Genomic DNA, 19859 nt, shown 5'->3' with positions numbered 1-19859 from the left:
ATCTTGTAAGTGTTCAAAAGCACGTTTCCTTACTATTTATCAAAACCTATTAATTATAATTTACTTATTTTTTGAAATTAAATGTTGATCCCTCACCAATAGAATGAGTTTTTGACCTTACTCTTCAGACGTAAAATACTCACTTAATTTTTGAGGGTTTTTTTCCCATCTCTAATGTGCCAGGATAGCATGGAAAATATATTTATGCCAAATTTGTATGTTTCCTACCAGTATCTGTTTTTCTCCCCTATTATTCCACAGCTGTTTGTTTTACTAAGTGACTATATATAGAATATTCTCTAACTTCCACACAGACATGTTACAATGCAATGCAAAAAAGAAGCCAAAGTACTCTGTAACTAATTTGGATAATATGCATGTTAATTCAGGAAAACCCTTTGTCTTTGCTTTTATAGGAAAGACAAACGTAAAATAGCGGAATTGTGTTAACCATTTTTCCCAGACATTTTTCTTAAAGCAATCTGAAAATGTTGCATTCACCAGAAAGCAAATGGTCCAATTGTTAATGTTCTCACTCTTATTTAGTACTGGAAAGAGTTAACAATTGCAACGGAAATACCTTATCAAAATCTTATTTTTAAGATCAAATGCTAGAAATTATTAAGTGACATGAAAAGTCTTCAGCTTTCAAGCGTTAAACCAATGAGGCTATATTTTATTGCACGGAGAATCTGTGTGATTCATTTTAACCAGCGAATCCCTTCTGCATAAAGGCTTTCAATGTTTCAGCCTCAATGGCTGGTAAAATATGTTCAAAAGAATAAATAAGTGGAACATGATTCTCATGTAGAATGACATTCTGGATTCCTTTAGTTAACTCAACAGAGAGCTATATTCAGCGGAGCCTATAAGACAATACTGTTGGCAGTATTTAAACACACTACAGAAGAATAAGCAAAACAACGTGATCGGTAATAATAAGTTAATTTCAAGTTTAAAAAATCAGTAAAGCATCACTATATATTGCATTTGGACTGACTACAAAGTGACAGTCAGCGGATTATTCCACAGATTTCTAATGCTGAAAATTCTGATGGCATTTACTAGCATAACCTTTCAACTCTGAGCACATCAATAGAAGCAGACAGTGGTTTGAAATATGATTCCTTGCAGATAGCATATCCTCATTCATCTGACTGTGGTGCTCTGTGCTCCATTGCACAAACAGCGGCTCACCCACTTCTGAGAGGACACTAATAAAAAAGGCATCAATTTTCAGCTCTAGTACTACTGTGATCTCTTTATATGTTCGACATCCAACATTAAATTAAAATGCTGTTATAAATCCTACTTTCTGAATCTGGAATGAGTGTTGGGTTTTTGTCGCATGAGACTGCAGCAAATCTTGTCAAAAGCAAGGAAGCACGTCTTGTTCACTCAGAATTAATGTTGTGGATGAAAGAAAGAGGTAAAAGAGGTTGAATATGGTGAACTGTGGGTGTCAAAGGCAGTGGGTAAAGCAGCTTTGGGGTACCAAACAGAGCATAACATTTGCTGCTTTGAATGGGTTCCTAATCAGTAATTATAATTAACAATTACTAACTGCACATGAAAACCAGTTTGTTTGTTATATAAAGTACTTTTAAAAAAATCCTTCGAATCTTTAAATGCCTTTATTCTTCACAGTTTGGGCAACATATTCCTCTGTGCTAGACAAAGCCAGTTTTATAATAACCAGATAAAACAGGCTAAGTGATTTGGATCACTTCAAGACCATACAGTGAAGGTTGTTATAGAGTGTCTATGCAAAATTATGTATATTGATGTTGATGTTCAGGACTTCTGTCAGCTTGTCATTTGCACTTGAGTTGCCTTAAAAGTTCTTGGGTTGGGATAAGGATTTAAGAAAAAAAAAAAAAAAAAGGCATAAATAAAAAAATATTAGGCACTGTGACAATGGCAAAATCTTTCCCTGAGCCACAATGAAGCTGTGAACACCAAGTGCCAGAAAGCAAGTGGGCAGGATATTTCTGTTATGTAGAAGAGGGCCATACAATTTGGAACCTTTCAGTTGTGTCTGATAACCTCTAATGGCAGGTATCCTTTCTCCTTTAAGAGCTAAGCTAAGCCACACTGAAAAGGCAATAATGGCTTCAGCAAAGATACTGTGTCTGTAGATATTTTCTCTTGTTCGGTTCATTCATAATTATGAAGAAAAGAAACAAGCTTGCCTTTTTGAGGCGGGGGGTGGGGGTGGGGGGAGTGCCTTGAAGAGTGGTTCAATATCTGGATCGAACAGAGGAACTTTTTCCCCCTAAGGATCCTGCCTGAAGAAACCTTGACATGCACAAAGTCAGAACCTAGACAAAGTTGCCCTGGTGAGAACGATAAGGTCACCCGTGGGATTGCTGAGATTATCTCTGTCAAGCACTTGGACAGCATGCAGTCAAATGATGCATCATGCAGTCATTTTCGGGGGGGGAAAATCAATTTCTTCACCAGGTCGCTATTTGCTTTTCAAAGTGCCCTTGTAGGCCTTCACCACCAAGCATTTATCAATTTAAATGTTGTAAATTGATAATGTGCCACTGTGCCTTGTACTGTTTCTGAATTATTTTGATACTTATATTTTCTTACTGCTCTCAAAATCTTCAGAGCTGCTTTATTTCAGTAGAACTCCTCCCTTGCTCACTTTTCTTAGCATAAGAGTAAATGAACTTCCTTATGCTGAACATTAAGGAAAAAAACTTTAAAAACACATGACCAACACAGAATTTCCAAGGCTTTTTTCTACTAATATTTAAAGGGGACAAAGTGTTAAAAAATTATCAATACTAGTGCACCAATATACTAAATGAATGGAAATTCTCATTCTTACATAGTAGTATTTAAATTCCGAAAATGAACATAACGACGACAACAACAACAGCAAAAAAGCAAGCTCTTCTCTCAATTGGTTATTGTCTAGATTTGCTTAAAAACTGGTAGTTTTCCTGTGAAATTCCTGGCTTTTGTTGTTATTTATTTGCTTGATTTTTTAAATATCATTACTCTTATTATTTATTTAGATAAAGGTACAGCGGGAAAATCAGGTAGAACTTACAGAATGAATGTAAGTGTCAAGATTGTTTTATGTTATTTTTTAAGCAAACAGAGCACAAAAGCAATCTTTTAACCATCTACTAACCTCAACTTGATTTGCATTGAAAAACAGGTAGAGCATAGTAGTTGAGGTTTGTGCTTCGTAAAAGAAAAAGAAATACATGGCAGTTGCAAAGCATTCTTAACCTCCAGTGATTTATTGGCCCTCAGCCAAGTTATCAGGGGAATCTAATTCTTCTTTATTATTCAAATAAACCACATTTGGCACCATGGTTCCTTTTCAGAATAGCTTCACAAATAGACTGAGTACTGTCATTTATTTGACCTTGTACTTGTGTGCTGTAGCTATAATTTTATTTGCCATTTCATAGAACAAATGCACAGAAAGCCAAAATAAGGAGACAGGTTATGCTACTAGTAACACAGTACACATGTAATATACCTGTTGGTTTTGCCTGCTTTGTTTTAAAAAGGACAAAATCTCAACAATTTATTCTTTTATTTTTCCTTCTTAATTTTTATTATCTCTTGTTATGCCTGCAGCTGCACTGCTCCTTTTTAGTGAGCTCTCTTTTCAACAGGCCAATTTGCAAACCTGGTCTGTGTCCTGAACAAGTAGGAGCAAAGGTAGGATGTACTTTACTTTAAGGTGTGGACCTCACAGAGGGGAAAAAATGCATAATATCCTCGTTGAGCATAACTGCTGGTGAAAGGTGATTAAGAACTTGTTTCCTGAAAGGAAAGGTATCCTAGCCAGCTTATCAGCCCATAATATTTTCTATTGACCCTGAAACCTTGCAGGTCTGAAAGTTTTATCCTTTGTTCTGGACAGATTTTTCTCCCTATTTGTTGCTATTTGTGTTTCAGCATATTTTTGGCCTAAGACTCAAACAGAAATTTTGCAAAAAATTTTGAAATCTCTTTGGTAAGCACTGCTACTGACTTCTAAGTGCGTGAAGGAGTGGTTAAAGTGCCTCTTCAGTGTCCAGATATGGTGACTCATTTTAGCCATCTACTTTTGAAATCTCATGCCAATTTAAAAAGGAAATCAGGGACTGGGTATGGAAAAAGATGGCAGCTATCCTGATATCAAAGATTACCTGCTGATTTGGAAATGTCAGAGAATAGATATCAATGAAGAAAAAACATTTTTACATTACTACAGAGGTGCACGGTAACAGGCTGTTTGTATTGGTAAAAGGGTAAGCTACACCAAGAAAGGTCATGTTGTCCAACCCAGGGAGGAAATCCTGGCTGTACCGCATGTTTCTAGACAAGTCTGGGTCTTCCAACAAACACTACAGTTCCTGAAACTGCTGAATACCTGAAAGTATCTTGGACTATTTTAACTTGGTCCAAGTATAATTAAGCTATGACATTTTATACAGATTAAGGATATAACTGAGAGATTTTGGACCATTTCTGTTGCTTTTATTCTCTTCCTTGTCTCATTCATTGTTTTCAGCTAAATTTGTGTCTTTCTCTCTGCTTTGAAATACATCTCTGTTCTCAGAAACTGCTCTGATTGCAATTCCACGGTGTGCTCTAAAATCTATGTCTGCCAAACCAACTTAAAATTCTTGGTTAGCCTTAGCTGGAAGATAGAGTGTTCAAAACATATATCTATGGGTGTCTACATGCAAGGTACAGTCATTGTAATGTCAAAAGAGTATTTGTTGTAATTTTTGTTTACTGTTCAAATATATTGTTATTTTTGCCAAGAGTAACTTTATTATCATCATTGCCAGGCTACCTCCCAAGATATTGTTTTATCAGATTTCTTTACTATTAGCCCTGTAGCTATCATCGAACATCAGCATCCATTTGTTTTGTACCAGTGGCTCAATGTTCAGAAAACAAAAATTGTGTTCCATGAAAAACTGTTTTCACCTGCTGAGATGCAGTACAAGACCTATTTTCCTTTAGCTAAGAGACACGAGATTTTACTTTGCAAGTCCAAAATATATTGTATTTTATTTCCATGCATACTAATTAGAAAAAAAACCCAAACCCACAACCAAAGATGAAGTCACTAAGAAGTCATTTGACTAGAAAGGGAGACTCCAAAGTCAGCGCTTGAAGAAGATGAATCAAAAAATGCTTATAATGTACATGTAATGCTTACAGTGAAGTGCAAAATTACCTAGAGTTTATATATGAATATATAGTTGGGAGTATGAGGGATAGGGACCTATCAGTGTTTACCTGCAGTACAAGAAATGCCACACCACATGTATCACATAACACCATTCCAGAAATTCAGAATTCACTAGTATTTTAAGACTGTTTTAGTGCAAACAGTAGCATTTCCATGCTTAATATGAGAAGTAGTTTTACGTATATTTTGCTGATATTTTCTGTAACAAGTAACCTTTGAACAGTGATTTAGTAACAAGTAGTACAGCATTTCTTTTGTCATTAAAACACCTAGCTATATAATATTACACCAAGAGAACAACATATTAAAAATATAAATACAATAGGTCTGAGAAATACAAAACGTCTCCATAAACACAGAAGAGAAGAACAGTGAAAATCACAGATACTTTAATAGATCTCAGGAAATTTCATCTATTATTGTATTAAAATCCACAGTCCTGGTTCTGATTTTTGGTAGTTTTTCCATCAGTTCTTTCAGTAGTGAATGCAAGAAAACGTTTATCCTGATATATCAAATACTCTAGCATGCAAAGACAATTGATTTATTTATCTGAACCCTTGCTTGATATGTATATGGGGATCAAGATGAAGTGTAGTCTTAACAACACCATGTAAGTTCAGACCAAGGAAAGATTTACCAGCTCCTATAGTTAAAAAGACAGTGGCAGAAAACATTTTTAACAAGAGACTAGCATAGGGTTAAAGCCAAATTTTTCTTGAACAGATGATATTTCAGATGGCCACACTATTCCAGATGCATCAATTTCCTTGAAAATCCAATCCATATATGTGCATATGCTGTGCTGGCAGGAGGACTGACTGAAATGGCCAAAACCCAAGAGCTAATATTCTTTTGGCCAGAATAATGCAATTATTATTTTCCTAGCTATCAGTCTAAGCATACAGAGCCATCTGTTATGCAAAGCAAACATACACATCTCAATTACAGAAAATGCAGTTGCCTTGACAGAATTTGGATTACACCACTAACCAGGGCTGTAAAATTTGTTTTAAGCTAGTGTATAATGGATGCCTTTCAGGAGTTTTCTAATTAGCATTTACCTGCTTAAACTAATTATCCATCCTTCTTCTTTACTGGCTTATTAAACTTTGTTGGATACTATGCATACAACAGATTAATATGAGCATAAGACAATAATAAACATTAAAGTTCCAATTCTTTACTGTATTAGCAACATGGTGGCGCACCAGTTTCAAAATTTGAGATTCTTGATACTAACTCCCAAACAGATTAAGGCAGGGATTAAAGTCTATTACAAAACGAGGGACTTTAATGAGAGACAAGAATACTGATATGAATTAGAAACAGCTCTGTTTCCATTTCTATCATTTGGTTTGCTAAAGCCAGCGCAAAATAACAATTACTGAACTTATTACAGCCAATTGCTTGCATGTTCTTTGAGGAGTTAATGAATGTCTATTCGGATTCTCACCAGATAATATTTAAAATTAGTCTTTTTCTGCACCACACGTTACAACTTCCCATTTCATTATTGTTGGGGTACAGCAAAACTGACAGTTGCCAGTGCTGATAGTTGCCTCCTCAGAGCAGTATGGGTCCCAATTTAAAGGAGCTGAAATAAATATTATCTCAGTTTTTCTTTTTCTCCTCACGGTGACTGCAACAGAAGTAGATTATCCTACTCTGAAAGTCATAATGCAAAATCTTTCCACTGCATGTCTAAGTACGACTAGAAAGAAGCTAACCTTCCTAAACATTTCTGAATGCTTCAGGATTAGAAATAAGTATCAACAAGCAACTTTTCCACCACTTTTGTCCTGCCTTTTAATCTTTAAAAATAGTTCTCAACAATTAAATGGAAAAAATTAAAATATTATATTTTATAAATTTTTCTTTTCATATTAGTGAGCATTTGTGAAAGCAGCAAAATGTGTCCTCGTTGGAACCCTCCCTGCAAGACATTTTAATGGTCTCTTTCAGCATTTCTTGACTCCAAATGACTCCCTGTCATCGTGTCAGCTCCCTGGATAATGCAGGGTACTCCATAAACATCCAGTAATAGGACACAAGGGAAGTACTATTAGTGTGTCCCTTTCCTATCAGGTATAGAGGTTTAAAGTTCAAAACAACTGAGAAAAGAAACTTCATTTGTTCTCAATAAATTAATAATGAACCTTCATGGCAAAAAGTTTTCAGGCACAAGTTTGTCTTATCTCAACATCCAATACTTACAGTTATGTTTTTCAATTACTTCTCAGGGTGAACCAGATGCAATTTTAAATAACTAATTCAATAATCCACACAAAATACAGAAACCAAATTATTATTTCTTTAAGAATGATAAACAGAAGAATGCATCATACACAATTATGTTCTAGAATTGAAAGTGTGTACTTACTTGGGACAGGCCTAAATAGATGGAGACAGTTTCTGAAATGTACAAAAATTTTCCTTCTTGATTTAGTGCAAATACAAATCCATCCAGGGACTACAGAGTAAGGGGAAAAAAAAAAGTGAATAGATTAATAAAAAATTCTGAATTCCAGATAGAAATAGATTCAAACAAAGGCATCACAGAGCAAATTGAGCAAAATGTTCTGAATTCCGAGTGTTTTTAATTTGAATCCTTAAGACAATTCCTTTATATTCTGTCTACATATGAACAAACAGCATGAGTGTATTCCAAAGTTCAAGGACTTACTGTCATGCTTACATCTGCCATATACTGTATAAAATTTATCTCATTTGCATGACTGAAGAAATATAGAAAAATAAAATGTTGTTCATTTTTTTACGGGAAGAAATAGTTATGGAAAACAAATACCCTTCCAATCAAATGGTACGTAAGAAGATCCCCCCACATCACCCAGAATCAAAGTAAAGAATTTCCACTTCCAAAAACTGTAAAAGAGAAAATAAAATCCTACCATCAGTCAAACCACTATGGACCTTAATAATTTGTTAATTAATTGAGGATTACACACACGCGCGCGCGCACACCCCTTCACAGCCCCCCCTTTTCCTTTTGTGAGACAACAAACAAAGCCAATCAGCAGATTACTGTCAAATATGTTTACAGCTTAGGTCTATAGAAATGTTATGAATTTCATCCCTTTAGTGTAAAACTCTAGATCAGATTTTACTTTGACAGGTTCAAGTCTTTGGATGTGGTTTCCATTGCAACTGCAAAAATCAAAATAGGACTACACAGATTAATGCATACCTTTTGAAACATGAGTGCAGTTAATAAACAAAGGACTATATTCTAAACTGACACACAGAGTAAATCACTGCACATCAAGACAGAAATATACCTCTAGGAATAAGAGCAAATCTTCACTAGGAAGAAACTCTCTTTCATACACTATAGGTGCCTTTACTTTTATGCTTTTTATGGAGCTGATTATTGACAAACAAGCATTCACTACTGCAAAAGTAAAATCACAAAATTCCAGAAGTTAGAAATGCTAAAACAACTCAGAAAATAAGAAAAAAAAAACCCCACAAATGTGGGTATGAACAAGAAACAAGCTCAAAAAATCCCATGCAAAATATCCCCTTGAGATAAAGGTATGTGTAAAGTAAAGATATAACTATAGTATGCGAGAGATTAACCTAGTTTTGGAAGAAAAAATAAGAGGTGCACACAAATTTCATGGAGATATATGATGACAGTGTCATGTAATCATTTCACTCCTTTTCATATACAGAACAGCGATTTCTGAGGGTTTTCAATTTTTTTATTATTATTCTTGATTAATTTCTAACACACTGCTGGTCAGAAGCTTTCTTTGGCAAGTGTTCACCTCTCTCTGATGTACTAGGTGGTGGAATTAGTTCAAAAACCTGTGTTTTCTAAAAAGAATAAACCACATATTGGAAAACAAACCCTCACTAAAGACACTGCATTAAAGGAAGACTCTAATTTATATTTATGAATTAATAAAAATGTAAATCTGCATAGATTTCCTTCATGTAAAAACATTTATATTATGCAAGCCATTTATGGCCTCTTATAAATCATCATCATTTCTTTTCAAATGATTAACATCAGTTTCTTGAATTTTAACATCAATAACAGGTGGAAAATTTGGAACAGTGAAGTTCAAACTTAGATCTATACAAGGACAATCAAAACCTTTAAACATTTGATCTCCCTCACTATGTATAATTTCTTCTGCTGCTATCCACTTCCCCCACCACAGAAAGATCAGAAGAGTAAATCTTTAAAGGTCTTGGTTTAAGTTTTCCTGATGCTCTGTCCCATGTTCCTTTGAGGAAATTGGTTTAATCCTCTGTTAGAAATAAACCTGAGAACTGTCACACTGATCCCCTGGCCACCTATATATGTTCTTGCTAGAACGCCATTCCCCACAAGCAACAATAAATTGCCATATTGAATCAGACTAATGGCCTGTCTGCAGTGGTTGGTTTTCCTGGCTCTGACACGGTGTACCTCTATGCTTCAGAAGAGCATTTGAAATATCCATAATGTTTATGTAGGTAATGACAAGCCTACTGAAAGTTTCTTTCTAACCACAGGTTGTTACTAGTTGGCATGACCATGTTATCTGACATTCCTTATAATTATTTTTTAAAAACTAGTGTGCACAAAAAAAAAATATTTTTTTTTTTTTTTAAAATTCTATTATGTTCTTGGCTCAATGATATCTTCAGGAAAGAAGTTTCACAGGTTATTTGTGTATCATATAAAACCAACTTTCCTCTTCTCAGTTTTTCACATGTGCAGGCTTTTAGGGTGGTCCCCTTGGTCTTTTACTCAAGAGAGTTACATACAGTTGGAGCACATTTATGATCTGGTCTGTTTAGTACACTGCTTTAGTGTGTCATTATCCGGCATACCTGGCTAGAGTGTTGTAAGAACAGCAAAGACTAATTCTCTGAGTCACAGCTTTCCTGCCTCTTTTCTACACATCACCTTATTTAGGAATTCAGGCTTCTTAATGAAACAAAAGTTCAAAGGAAGCTTTTAGTACTGATTAGGCAGAAATGTTTTCCTCGGTATTGTTTTCAAAGTGGCTGAATCCAATTTTGGTGGGGAAAAAAACCACCCAAAAAACTGTCTGGTTGACAAAACTGTACAAAGAAATTTTAGCCTTCATGGTTAAAATTTGGAAAGTCATCAGCAAGTATGTTAAAGTGAGAAGTGTTGAAGTGAGAAGCGTTAGACATCTTAAGTTCGTGATATTTTCCCATGCCATTGACTCTGATCCTCTCCTTTCATTTAAACAGTTTTAATTCTTTACCCTTTTCTTCTCTTTCTTTCTGGGAGACTATTCCTTACGTTTGCCTCCTTGTTTTACAAAGGAGGTACTAAGGACGCACCACCGACGGCCTGGCTGGGCCAATGCAGCGTACCCACAACTCCTTTGGCTTCTCGCATGATTAGTCACTTCCTGTGCCATAAAATTAGTTAATTATGCCAACTGAGACTACTAGCCATGGTCAGTCCTTCTTCCTCCATTTCTTTTCCCACCTCCCTGAAGTTATCCTTGGGTACAAATACTGACTGAATTCAGCATTTTGTTCAACGGCGCAAAATCAGAGAGTTTACTTAATCATATTTTGAAAAAGCCACTGATTAACAGCTTATGGAACAGCTAAATACTTCCATGCCCCAAATACAAAGACATTACAACAAAGGCCCCAGGTACTAAGCGCAAGTCCTAATACTGAAAAAAAACCCAACAACAAAAACAGGGGGAGAAATAGCCACCTTCAATGCAAGGCAGTTCCTCCCACCAGTATGAAAGGGCTGAGATGGACCACTTTTGTGACAATGTTGTTGTTCCTTATACAGGTCAAACAGTAGTTCTGAAGGACTGTCTCATTCGTTATTCATAGGTATTATTTATGAATATTTATTATTTAAGTAATGCGTGTTGAAATTTTTCAATTTTTCATAAAGCGTATGTCCTTTGTGCATGCCAAGAGAGCAGCAGACTTCAGAGAAGGCGGCAAGCAACAAAACAGAGGTTATGCTATATACTGAAGAACAGTATCTGATACCGTTGTATCCTACCTATTTACAAACAATTTTGTTTTAATGAGAAATCTGTGGAAAATAATTCGTATTACCTATGTATAAATAAGGACACAACAAATGCAAGGGTACTAGATTTAGTTAGCTTTCAAATCTCTTTTTAAAAATGAGTATCACAGTGTAATTTTCAGCCAATTTCTGAATAGTTTCACTGTAGTTCAGATGTTCCTCTGTTATCATCAACTATAATACAGAAATAGGGTCTGCAAAGGTAACTGTTTTTTCATACCATGTCCTATTTTCATTGAAACAGAGGCCATAAATATAAAGGTAGAGTTTCCTCCATTAGGAAAATATTCTTGACTTCCTTTCTTTTTTATTTTTATAAATTAAGTTGACTGTCATAAACTCAGTCCTATACCATCTAGTGTGGCAGTTGAAAAAGGGTCAGGGTGAGCCCAAATGTCAATTTTGAGCTCAATCCAATTTAAGGAAGACTGGCAACTTCTTTAAACCTACACTTACTGGTTTTATGCAAAATGTGATTAAAGCTGAAGTTCCCTAGTACTTTTGATTTCAGAAAACCATTATGTATTATGCTGTTTCAATCACCACAGGCTACTTTTTAATTTTTTTTTTTTTTGTTAACTGCCCCACTGTTTTCAACAGGCGCCAATTAAGATTCTGGGGTCAAAGGGTTAATTACTTCTTCTTACCCACTATGTAGAATTTTCTGATTATTAACCAAGGTTGGATTAAGATGAAAAAGAACTGACACAAATGTTAATGCTTGCCCCTCCTCGAGAAGATTTATCATAATACCATGCTGAAATCTATATGCTTTCTTCAAAGCTGTTAAAGAATGAAATCTTAGAGGAAACACTAAAATAAATGCTTTAAAGACATGCAAGTATCTGATTTATTGAGACAGTTTTCTTATTCCTGAAAACTGTTCTAAACTAGCCAGACAGGACTGATACAAGATTTCTTTTGTCATATACCAGCAAGTCAATGTGGTAGACACGAAGGAAGTGAGACTCAGACGCAAAAGTCACTAGCTACAGCACCTCTGAATAATAATGCCAATAATTATAATTTATATCCTCTGACATCAGAATAATATGAAAATGTAAAGCACAGGTTTTTAACCCAAAATACTAAGTGCCATTTACAGTATTTGTAGAGTAGTGAGGTTATTTCCTCTCAGGATATGAAACCCACTCTACCACTTTGACCGAATATGCACTAATGTATAATGCATCGTACTAAATGGATTTATATTTGTCAGAGGAATTTTGTCCCAGACATTTTTGCATATTCCCACTACAGGCAAATTTAATTCACTGGAGTCTTACTACTGTGTCCTTCTGGAGAATATCCTCATATTTCACACTATCCATGAAGTCCCTAATTCTTTCCAGTGTATTCCAATGCTGCAAAAACCCCTGTTACCCTGACCTAAATTCCAGTTAGAGTGAAGAATTACCAGTAGGCTAGGTTATTTTAATGACAGATTATTTTAAACTAAGCCTTCACCATCTGTTCCACCCCCTAATTATGAATGCAAAAAGAACATATTTCACAATTACATCACTAAAAAGTAAGATATACATGATTTAAATGCGTGCATGTGTTCTTTGTCCAATGCAGCATGCATCTGTGATGTTTTACTCATCATTCAAGCTCTGATCAGGAGATAGGGGCTGTGGAAGGGAACACTCCCCCAATAAAAGAGATTAAATGATATACCAAACTTTTTCTGGCAAGCAGATCATCTTAATTATAATTTTTCACTGTTATGACATAATGATATGATAACTGGAGTTAAGCCTTAATTTGAGGACAAAGCTCGTCACCAATTAGACATACAACATTCAATAATAGCAAAAATATTTTACTCTTTTTTAAAAAAAGAGAGGCAGTATTGGATGCAATTGACATTTACTAAAGCAAATAATCCCTCTCTTATAATAAACATATTGTTGCAAAATTTACTTATTGTGTTACAGCATGGCTTAAAAATGATTAACTAAAGACAGCAACAAAAAATAACTTTGATTGCAACATAGCAACCATTCTTGGATGAGGGGTTAAAATGAAATAGAAGGCATAAATGATGGCTACCAAAAATCTGATTCAAAGCCTCAGTGCCCATCTACTGTGCTCTCACTATTAAGATATCAGAGTAATATCCTCTAGCAACATCAACAAACATACAAAAGGATAACTACTTAGGTAGAAATTCTGGCCTTGGGCTTTCACAATTAAGTACTATGAGACAAACGGAGTATTATTCCTGGAAATAGGATTTTATGTGGGATGTGTTTGATACACATGAATAAAAATGAGCAACTAAAGTTTGATCATCTACTGACTTACAAAAATCTCTAAGAGCTTTATTCCTCCTCTTCAGTCTTTTTAATCCCTTGCAGAAAAAAACAAACCAAAACAAAACAAAACCCCCAATAAAACAAAAAGGCATATTGCAGCATTCCTTTTTACCTTTGAGTAAAAATCCCAACACCAAACACATAGAAAACCCTGTTTTAAAGTCTCATACCACTGCCACTTTTTCAATCACAATCCACCTTAACGGCTATACAGCTACATGACCATAGACTCCTTGTGAATTAATGACATATATTTGGCAAAAAAACAACACGCACTTGGCACCAAAACAACTACAGTAAAAAAGATGAGGTAAAAGGACAAGCTCAAAGGATGTGGTTAAAATGGACTTTGAGGCCAGCTTCCCAATTTGTCATCTTTGTGCTCTTTGCTTGTGTGGTCAGGATACAATTTATTACAACAAGAAAGTGTCAAAAAAAATATTTTCAATAATAAAGGGGTTTGCTTCATAGCGTGAAGGCAAGAAATGAAGGAGGAAGAGTAAACTTTACTGATTCCTTTGATGCATCTTTCACCAGATTTACAGAATAAGTATGTTTATGTAACCAAAGCAGCAAAAACTTGCAGGAGCAGATTTACTACTTGATTAGAAAAAACATATTTTGCTCCAGATCAGAACCATTGCAAAAGTGAAGAATGTAGACAAGAAAAGTTTAGTGGCAAGAACAATGTTTAAAGGTGGCATTCGGGTTCTTAAGGTCTACTCCCAGGTTTATTCAGTGATAATAGGTTGGCAAGTATCAGAGATGAACCTGAGAATCACAGAAAGATTAAGACTTTCTAAACGATGGGAGTTGAAGAAAACAATCAGAGATTAAGATTAAGAGTTTGATGATTTTTTTGTCTACAAAAGCAATAAATTACTTTTAGGGATCTCTGCCTTGTAGATAGATATTTTTTTTTTTTAATCCTAGAAGGCAATTCTATATTGCTGCAAAATCCCAAGTCATCCTGTGGGAGTTGTGTATTAAAGCACTGACCTTTCATCTTTATGATGCCAATTCCTGATGAGCTCCTACCCTTCAATTATATAGGATTCCTAGTGTTGGTTCCAGACTGTTTGGACAGCATATTGTAACGCCAATAACTGCATGTCATCTAATACAATCAACTGTGTTTAGGATAAGACTTATCATACAGAGATTACATTATATCTCTCTTACCCTAAGAATGTGATCGCATCAGGTCACAAGTAAGTTTGTACCTGGCTGTGGACTGGCATTGCTTGGAATACGTAGGGTTTGAATATCAAGTGGTTTCTGCCCTTCAGTGGTACAAATATTCTAATCACATATGCATTTGTGCACCGAGAGGCACTGCCCTGAGTAAAGGACTTGACACTGTATGCACATGCATAACGTTTACTACCCTAAGTGCCAAAACTGAGAGAGTAAGGTGACCCAGTAGCAGGAGCTATGTTTAATAGTGAGAGTTGGCAGAATGAGGGCTGAGGCCCCAGACCTGCACCTCAGACCACTCAGCAAGAGATCGGGGAAACCTGACCTGACTGGAATGCTGTGCAGGTAGAAGCACCTATACAAGCACAACTGATTGTGGGACCAGTAAGTATTGTTGTGAATGTTATTGTTTCCAAAGATGCAAGTTTAAAGCCCTTTTGTGGGAATATTTCAATTTATGTAAGCTCCGTTCAAACTGATCTTACACTTGTTGTATATCTGCATGTTTGGTTAGCTTTTCTTTCCATCTACACAACCTGATACTATGCGAAAGTAAACAGGTAATAGCGTCTAAAAGTCTGTTGTCCAAAAAAACACTAGGTGAAAAAAATATAGGTAAGAATTTGTGATACAGAGTTAATGGCACTCTTAAAACAACACCTGCACTCAGCAGGTACTCAGATGCTCTGGTGATGGATCCTGACAATTGGCTTGCTAGAATTAGACCTCTAGCCCAGAACTGAGTATCTGCATTCTCACTTGCATCACACAATTTCATACATATGAAGCAGAGAGGCTCAGGGAAGAACAGGTTGAGGCGCTTATGTTTGGTGCATTTAATCTATTAGATGGCAATAGAGACAACCAAAACAGATTTGAATGAGAAATTGAGTTCAGTTCTTTGCCTAGCATATCATTCTGATTTGCACTCTTCTTGAAAGGAGAACATACTCAGAATACTTTATAGACAATGGAATACAGAGATAATGACACAGAACATCAAGAACAAATCCAATGTCCATTCAATCCAGTGCTGTCTCTAACTGTAACCCTTAGCAGATACACAGAAAAAACCAAACACCTATGTTGCTTTCAGCCTCTTATCTCATGTCACAATACAAAGACAGAACCTGGTCCTGATCATTTGAGAGTTCCTCCAGCTACCATTAATCCTTGTACTAACATAGGAGAAGCCTTTGCTATACCAATTCTTTCTCCACCTATGGGAGTGTGGAGCAGTTCCACAGACACCCACTCTGAAGTCTTCTAGGATCCATATACAGCTGGACTAAATTAAAACAGCTGTTCACTTTTCCAGTAAAGACCAGTACACAAAAGCCTCCAGAACTGTTTCTGTCACTTGAGTCCTTAGTTATGTCACCCTTGAAACCAGAAGAATCTGGACTGGCATGCTTCAGAGCCTGCAAGTTACTACAAGTTAGGTTTACAGAGCATGAAAGAAAAAAAAAAAAAAAAAAAAAGGCCCATAAAACTATAACCCTTTGAGGTCTGGATTGTGAAGTGGTTCTTCCAGCTTTGAAATTAGTTTCCTCTACTCTGTATGTCTTTGTCCTAGTAACAGCATTCCAATTCATAGCTAGTTTTTGCTAGATTCGACAGCAGGCAGAGGTCTCAGAGAAATTCCTGCAGGTTTGGTGAAAACAGACTGATAATGGAGATGAGACCCTCTGAAAGCCTTTGCAGCAGTAAAAGTTGGACTATGAGTTCCTATGGTATTACAAAGCAAAGACCTTTCAAATGCCATGAGCACTGAAAAAGCCTCAGCTGGATTACACTATTTTAGACACAAAAGTCATTAGTAGACAAGACAGAAATCTACAGAAAACTACACTGTGCTATTCTGGTACCCATAGAAAATTTAGTTTCCGTTCACTCATCTGTGCAGTTAGAGTAGCTAACACAGGAGTACTGCAAATATGTGGGACTAACAGAAAAACAAACAATTAACTTCCTGAAACAAGCTAGAGACTTCATTAATAATAGAAACATTTCAAAATCTTCCCCTGAAGTAATTATCCACTACATCTGCATTCTACACAGTAAAGTTGGTATCTCTAAGCTGGGTTGCAGTACTTCCTTCAAGGGTTTTGAGGTTACAGTGTTTCACTCCACAAGTACATTTCACACAAAAGTGAGGAATGTACATTTATGTGAAAATCAATTATCCTGAAGGAATCAGAGGTCTGGTCCTGAGTGGTTTCAGGAAATCAACTCAGTTTGCCACTATAAAACACCATTTCTATGTTGACCTTCCACTTCTGTTTCACAGCTGGAATTTGAGACCAGGTGAGAAGACAACATGTAGCTCTGCCATCAACAGAACTTTAATCTCACCCTAAGCTGTGAGGAAATACTCCACTCCCTCCCTCCCTTCCTTGCTTCCTCCCTTCCTTTTTTTCTTTTCTTTTCTTTTTTTCCCCCCTTTCTTCTGGGCTCACCTCTAATGCCTGTGTAGGTAAAGATAAGTATGGATTTTGCTGTTTACCACCTCATTGCATAAATTCAAGCATATCAACAGCACAGAGAAGCTCTTTCAATGAGAAAGGTTTACATTCTTTTTAAAATACAAGCTAATACATTATAGTGACACCTCTGACTGCTTGTGATAATTAAAGGTCTGTTTGAATTTCCATAATAAAATCCTCTTTTCTAGGGTGGGGAGGGGTGAGTCGGTCATGACTTGTCCATATAGCACCAGCAGAAGCCAGAAACACAAGGTTTCAACGATGAATATTTCTTTTTTACCTTTTAAAGACAGTTTCACAGTAACCAGGTGAAAATGTTGCTCTGCATTTTTACTACAGGGCTTTAGTATGCAGCCACACTATCGTGATATGCCCTTAAGGGGTTCCCTGGAGCAGGTGCAGCATAAAGTATCAATAACCTGCTTACCTAAGGGTGCTCAAGATTTCCTTGACACTGCAGAGTACTGGAGCTGTCGGTTGTGCCAATAATCCACATGCCACATTATCTAAAGAGCCCCAAATAAATCCTGACACCACCACCTCTAATGCTATTTATTGCACGTCAACAATCTATATGTTGCATCCTGTGTTCCAAGTAGGAACTGACATGATTGCTCTGCACTGTTACTATCCGTTTCAGTCCAATTTGTAACAGAACCAAAGCTTAAAGTCTCTCCCTAAGATGACTGTGGTAAAACTGCCTTCATCAATGGAACTGATGAAAGGAATTCCTCCTCTTGTCAAACAGAAGCACCATTTTCCTGTTTTTCAGAACCAGCCAGAGAAAACCAAGGAAACACTTCTAATTTCTTCTTGCTATGATGCCTTAAACGCACAGTGAGGGTGCAGCATCCTAGCTTTTCCTGCTTCCATTGTGATATTTTTCTCCTTTATGCTCCATTTAAAAGTCACATGTATCTGCAGTTGTCTTCTGCCTTAAGCAATATCTTCTTCTAGACCCTAAGCAATACCTTGCATATTTGCTTGGTTGTCTAAATTCCAGGCAGCTGTCATCAGTTACCTGGGCATCTTTACCATGCAGTTCTGAATGCCTGCTCCTGCTACCTGGAGGTCCTGTAATGTTGCATTCTGACAATGTAAAACCTTCTCCCTGATGGAGCGTACTTTCAAGTCTTACTTGTGGTGCATCAATGAAAGAACTTCTAGTGCAACTTTAACTTCAAGGTTTTTGTAAAAAATAAAATACAAACCAGAATTTCCTCAAAAATCCTTCTATCTGTCCCAGTAGCTTCTTTTTTTCTCCACCTTTCCCCGCTTCCTTAGATCACTGGAAAACTACCTTAAGCCAGAATCAAATAGAATCATAGAATGGTTTGGGTCGGAAGGGGCCTTTAAAGGTCATCTAGTCGAACCTCCCTGCAATGAGGGACATCTACAACCAGATCAGGTAGCTCAGAGCCCCGTCCAACCTGAACCTGAATGTTTCCAGGGATGGGGCATCTACCATCTTTCTGGGCAACCTGTTCCAGAGTTTCACCACCCTCACCATAAAAAATTTCTTCCTTATATCTATCCTGAATCTATCCTCTTTTGGTTTAAAACCTTTACCCCTTGTCCTATCAAACAGGCAACTAGATGCTGTCAGTGCTTTATATGCTGCTGCTGTGTGAATGCTTTTCCAGTTTAGTTTCTGTTCCATTACCATACCCAAATGAACATACTGCCTGACACACAACACAGAAAGCAGTATAGATAGACTTCTGCATGTAAATTTGCCATTTTAATTGGCAGCAACCCTTCCAACTTAAAATAAATAAATTTAAGTGGTCATGCTTTAACGAGTTCTGACATTTATCTGAATTTCTTCAATCTGTTTTCAGTCACTATAGTGAAAAAGAAATGGTATTTTATCAATCCTTTCCTGATTCTGGTTTGAAACCAGATGGGAAAGAGCAGAAGCACACACACACAAGATAACTGCAACAGAAATATAACCAAATGTTTTCTACATCTGAGAAGACTGTTTGAGTTCTGACTAGGGTTTAAAATCTAAACAGTATTTTCAGCCTGGTACTATACTTAGCGGGATTTCAATTCAGCTTGCTAGAAGTGATTTCCTATGGTACTTAAGGCAAATTGTGTTTATTTCTAAATCACATTTTTAACAGAAAATAAAATAAACACACCACAGTCCTTAGAAATACAGAATACTTATTAACCCTGAAAGACAGACATTCATTGTGTATGAAACTTTAAATCATCTTTGTCTGAAACTGCGATACACCTTGCCATACATTTCTAGCTAAACATCGTTGGAATAAAATTCTCCCTCACAAGCTTCCTCTGCCATTTCCCAATCCTGCAACAAAGTCATTATGACACACACTGATATCACAAACTAGTATTAATAGTATTTATGAAAAAATGTATAATACAAGTAATGTAGAACTAGAATTTCCAATTAGGAATGCACAGGAAAAGGCAAAAAATCTGACCAAACCAGATTTGAAAAGTAAACAGAAAGTATGGACATGCTATAGTTATTTGAAATGTGTCCCAAATATCAAATTCTATCTATAGCTGACTCTGAAAGCTCTTACTGATGCCAAAACTAT

General features: G+C 36.2%; 1 protein-coding gene across 1 annotated transcript in view; it reads right to left on the bottom strand.

Moving 5' to 3' along the window:
* Positions 1 to 19859, bottom strand: part of NPAS3 (neuronal PAS domain protein 3) — a 611211-nt gene that overhangs the window by 178864 nt on the left and 412488 nt on the right. The window contains exon 4 of the mRNA XM_037395881.1: positions 7605 to 7694. Coding sequence (XP_037251778.1) covers positions 7605 to 7694 — 90 coding nt within the window. The remainder of the gene's footprint in view (positions 1 to 7604; positions 7695 to 19859) is intronic.

The sequence above is a fragment of the Falco rusticolus genome, chromosome 7, assembly GCF_015220075.1.
Source record: "Falco rusticolus isolate bFalRus1 chromosome 7, bFalRus1.pri, whole genome shotgun sequence".
In the NCBI taxonomy this organism is placed as follows: Eukaryota; Metazoa; Chordata; class Aves; order Falconiformes; family Falconidae; genus Falco; species Falco rusticolus.
The sequence above is the reverse complement of the archived record's forward strand: the minus strand, read 5'-3'. Positions and strand labels throughout refer to the sequence as shown.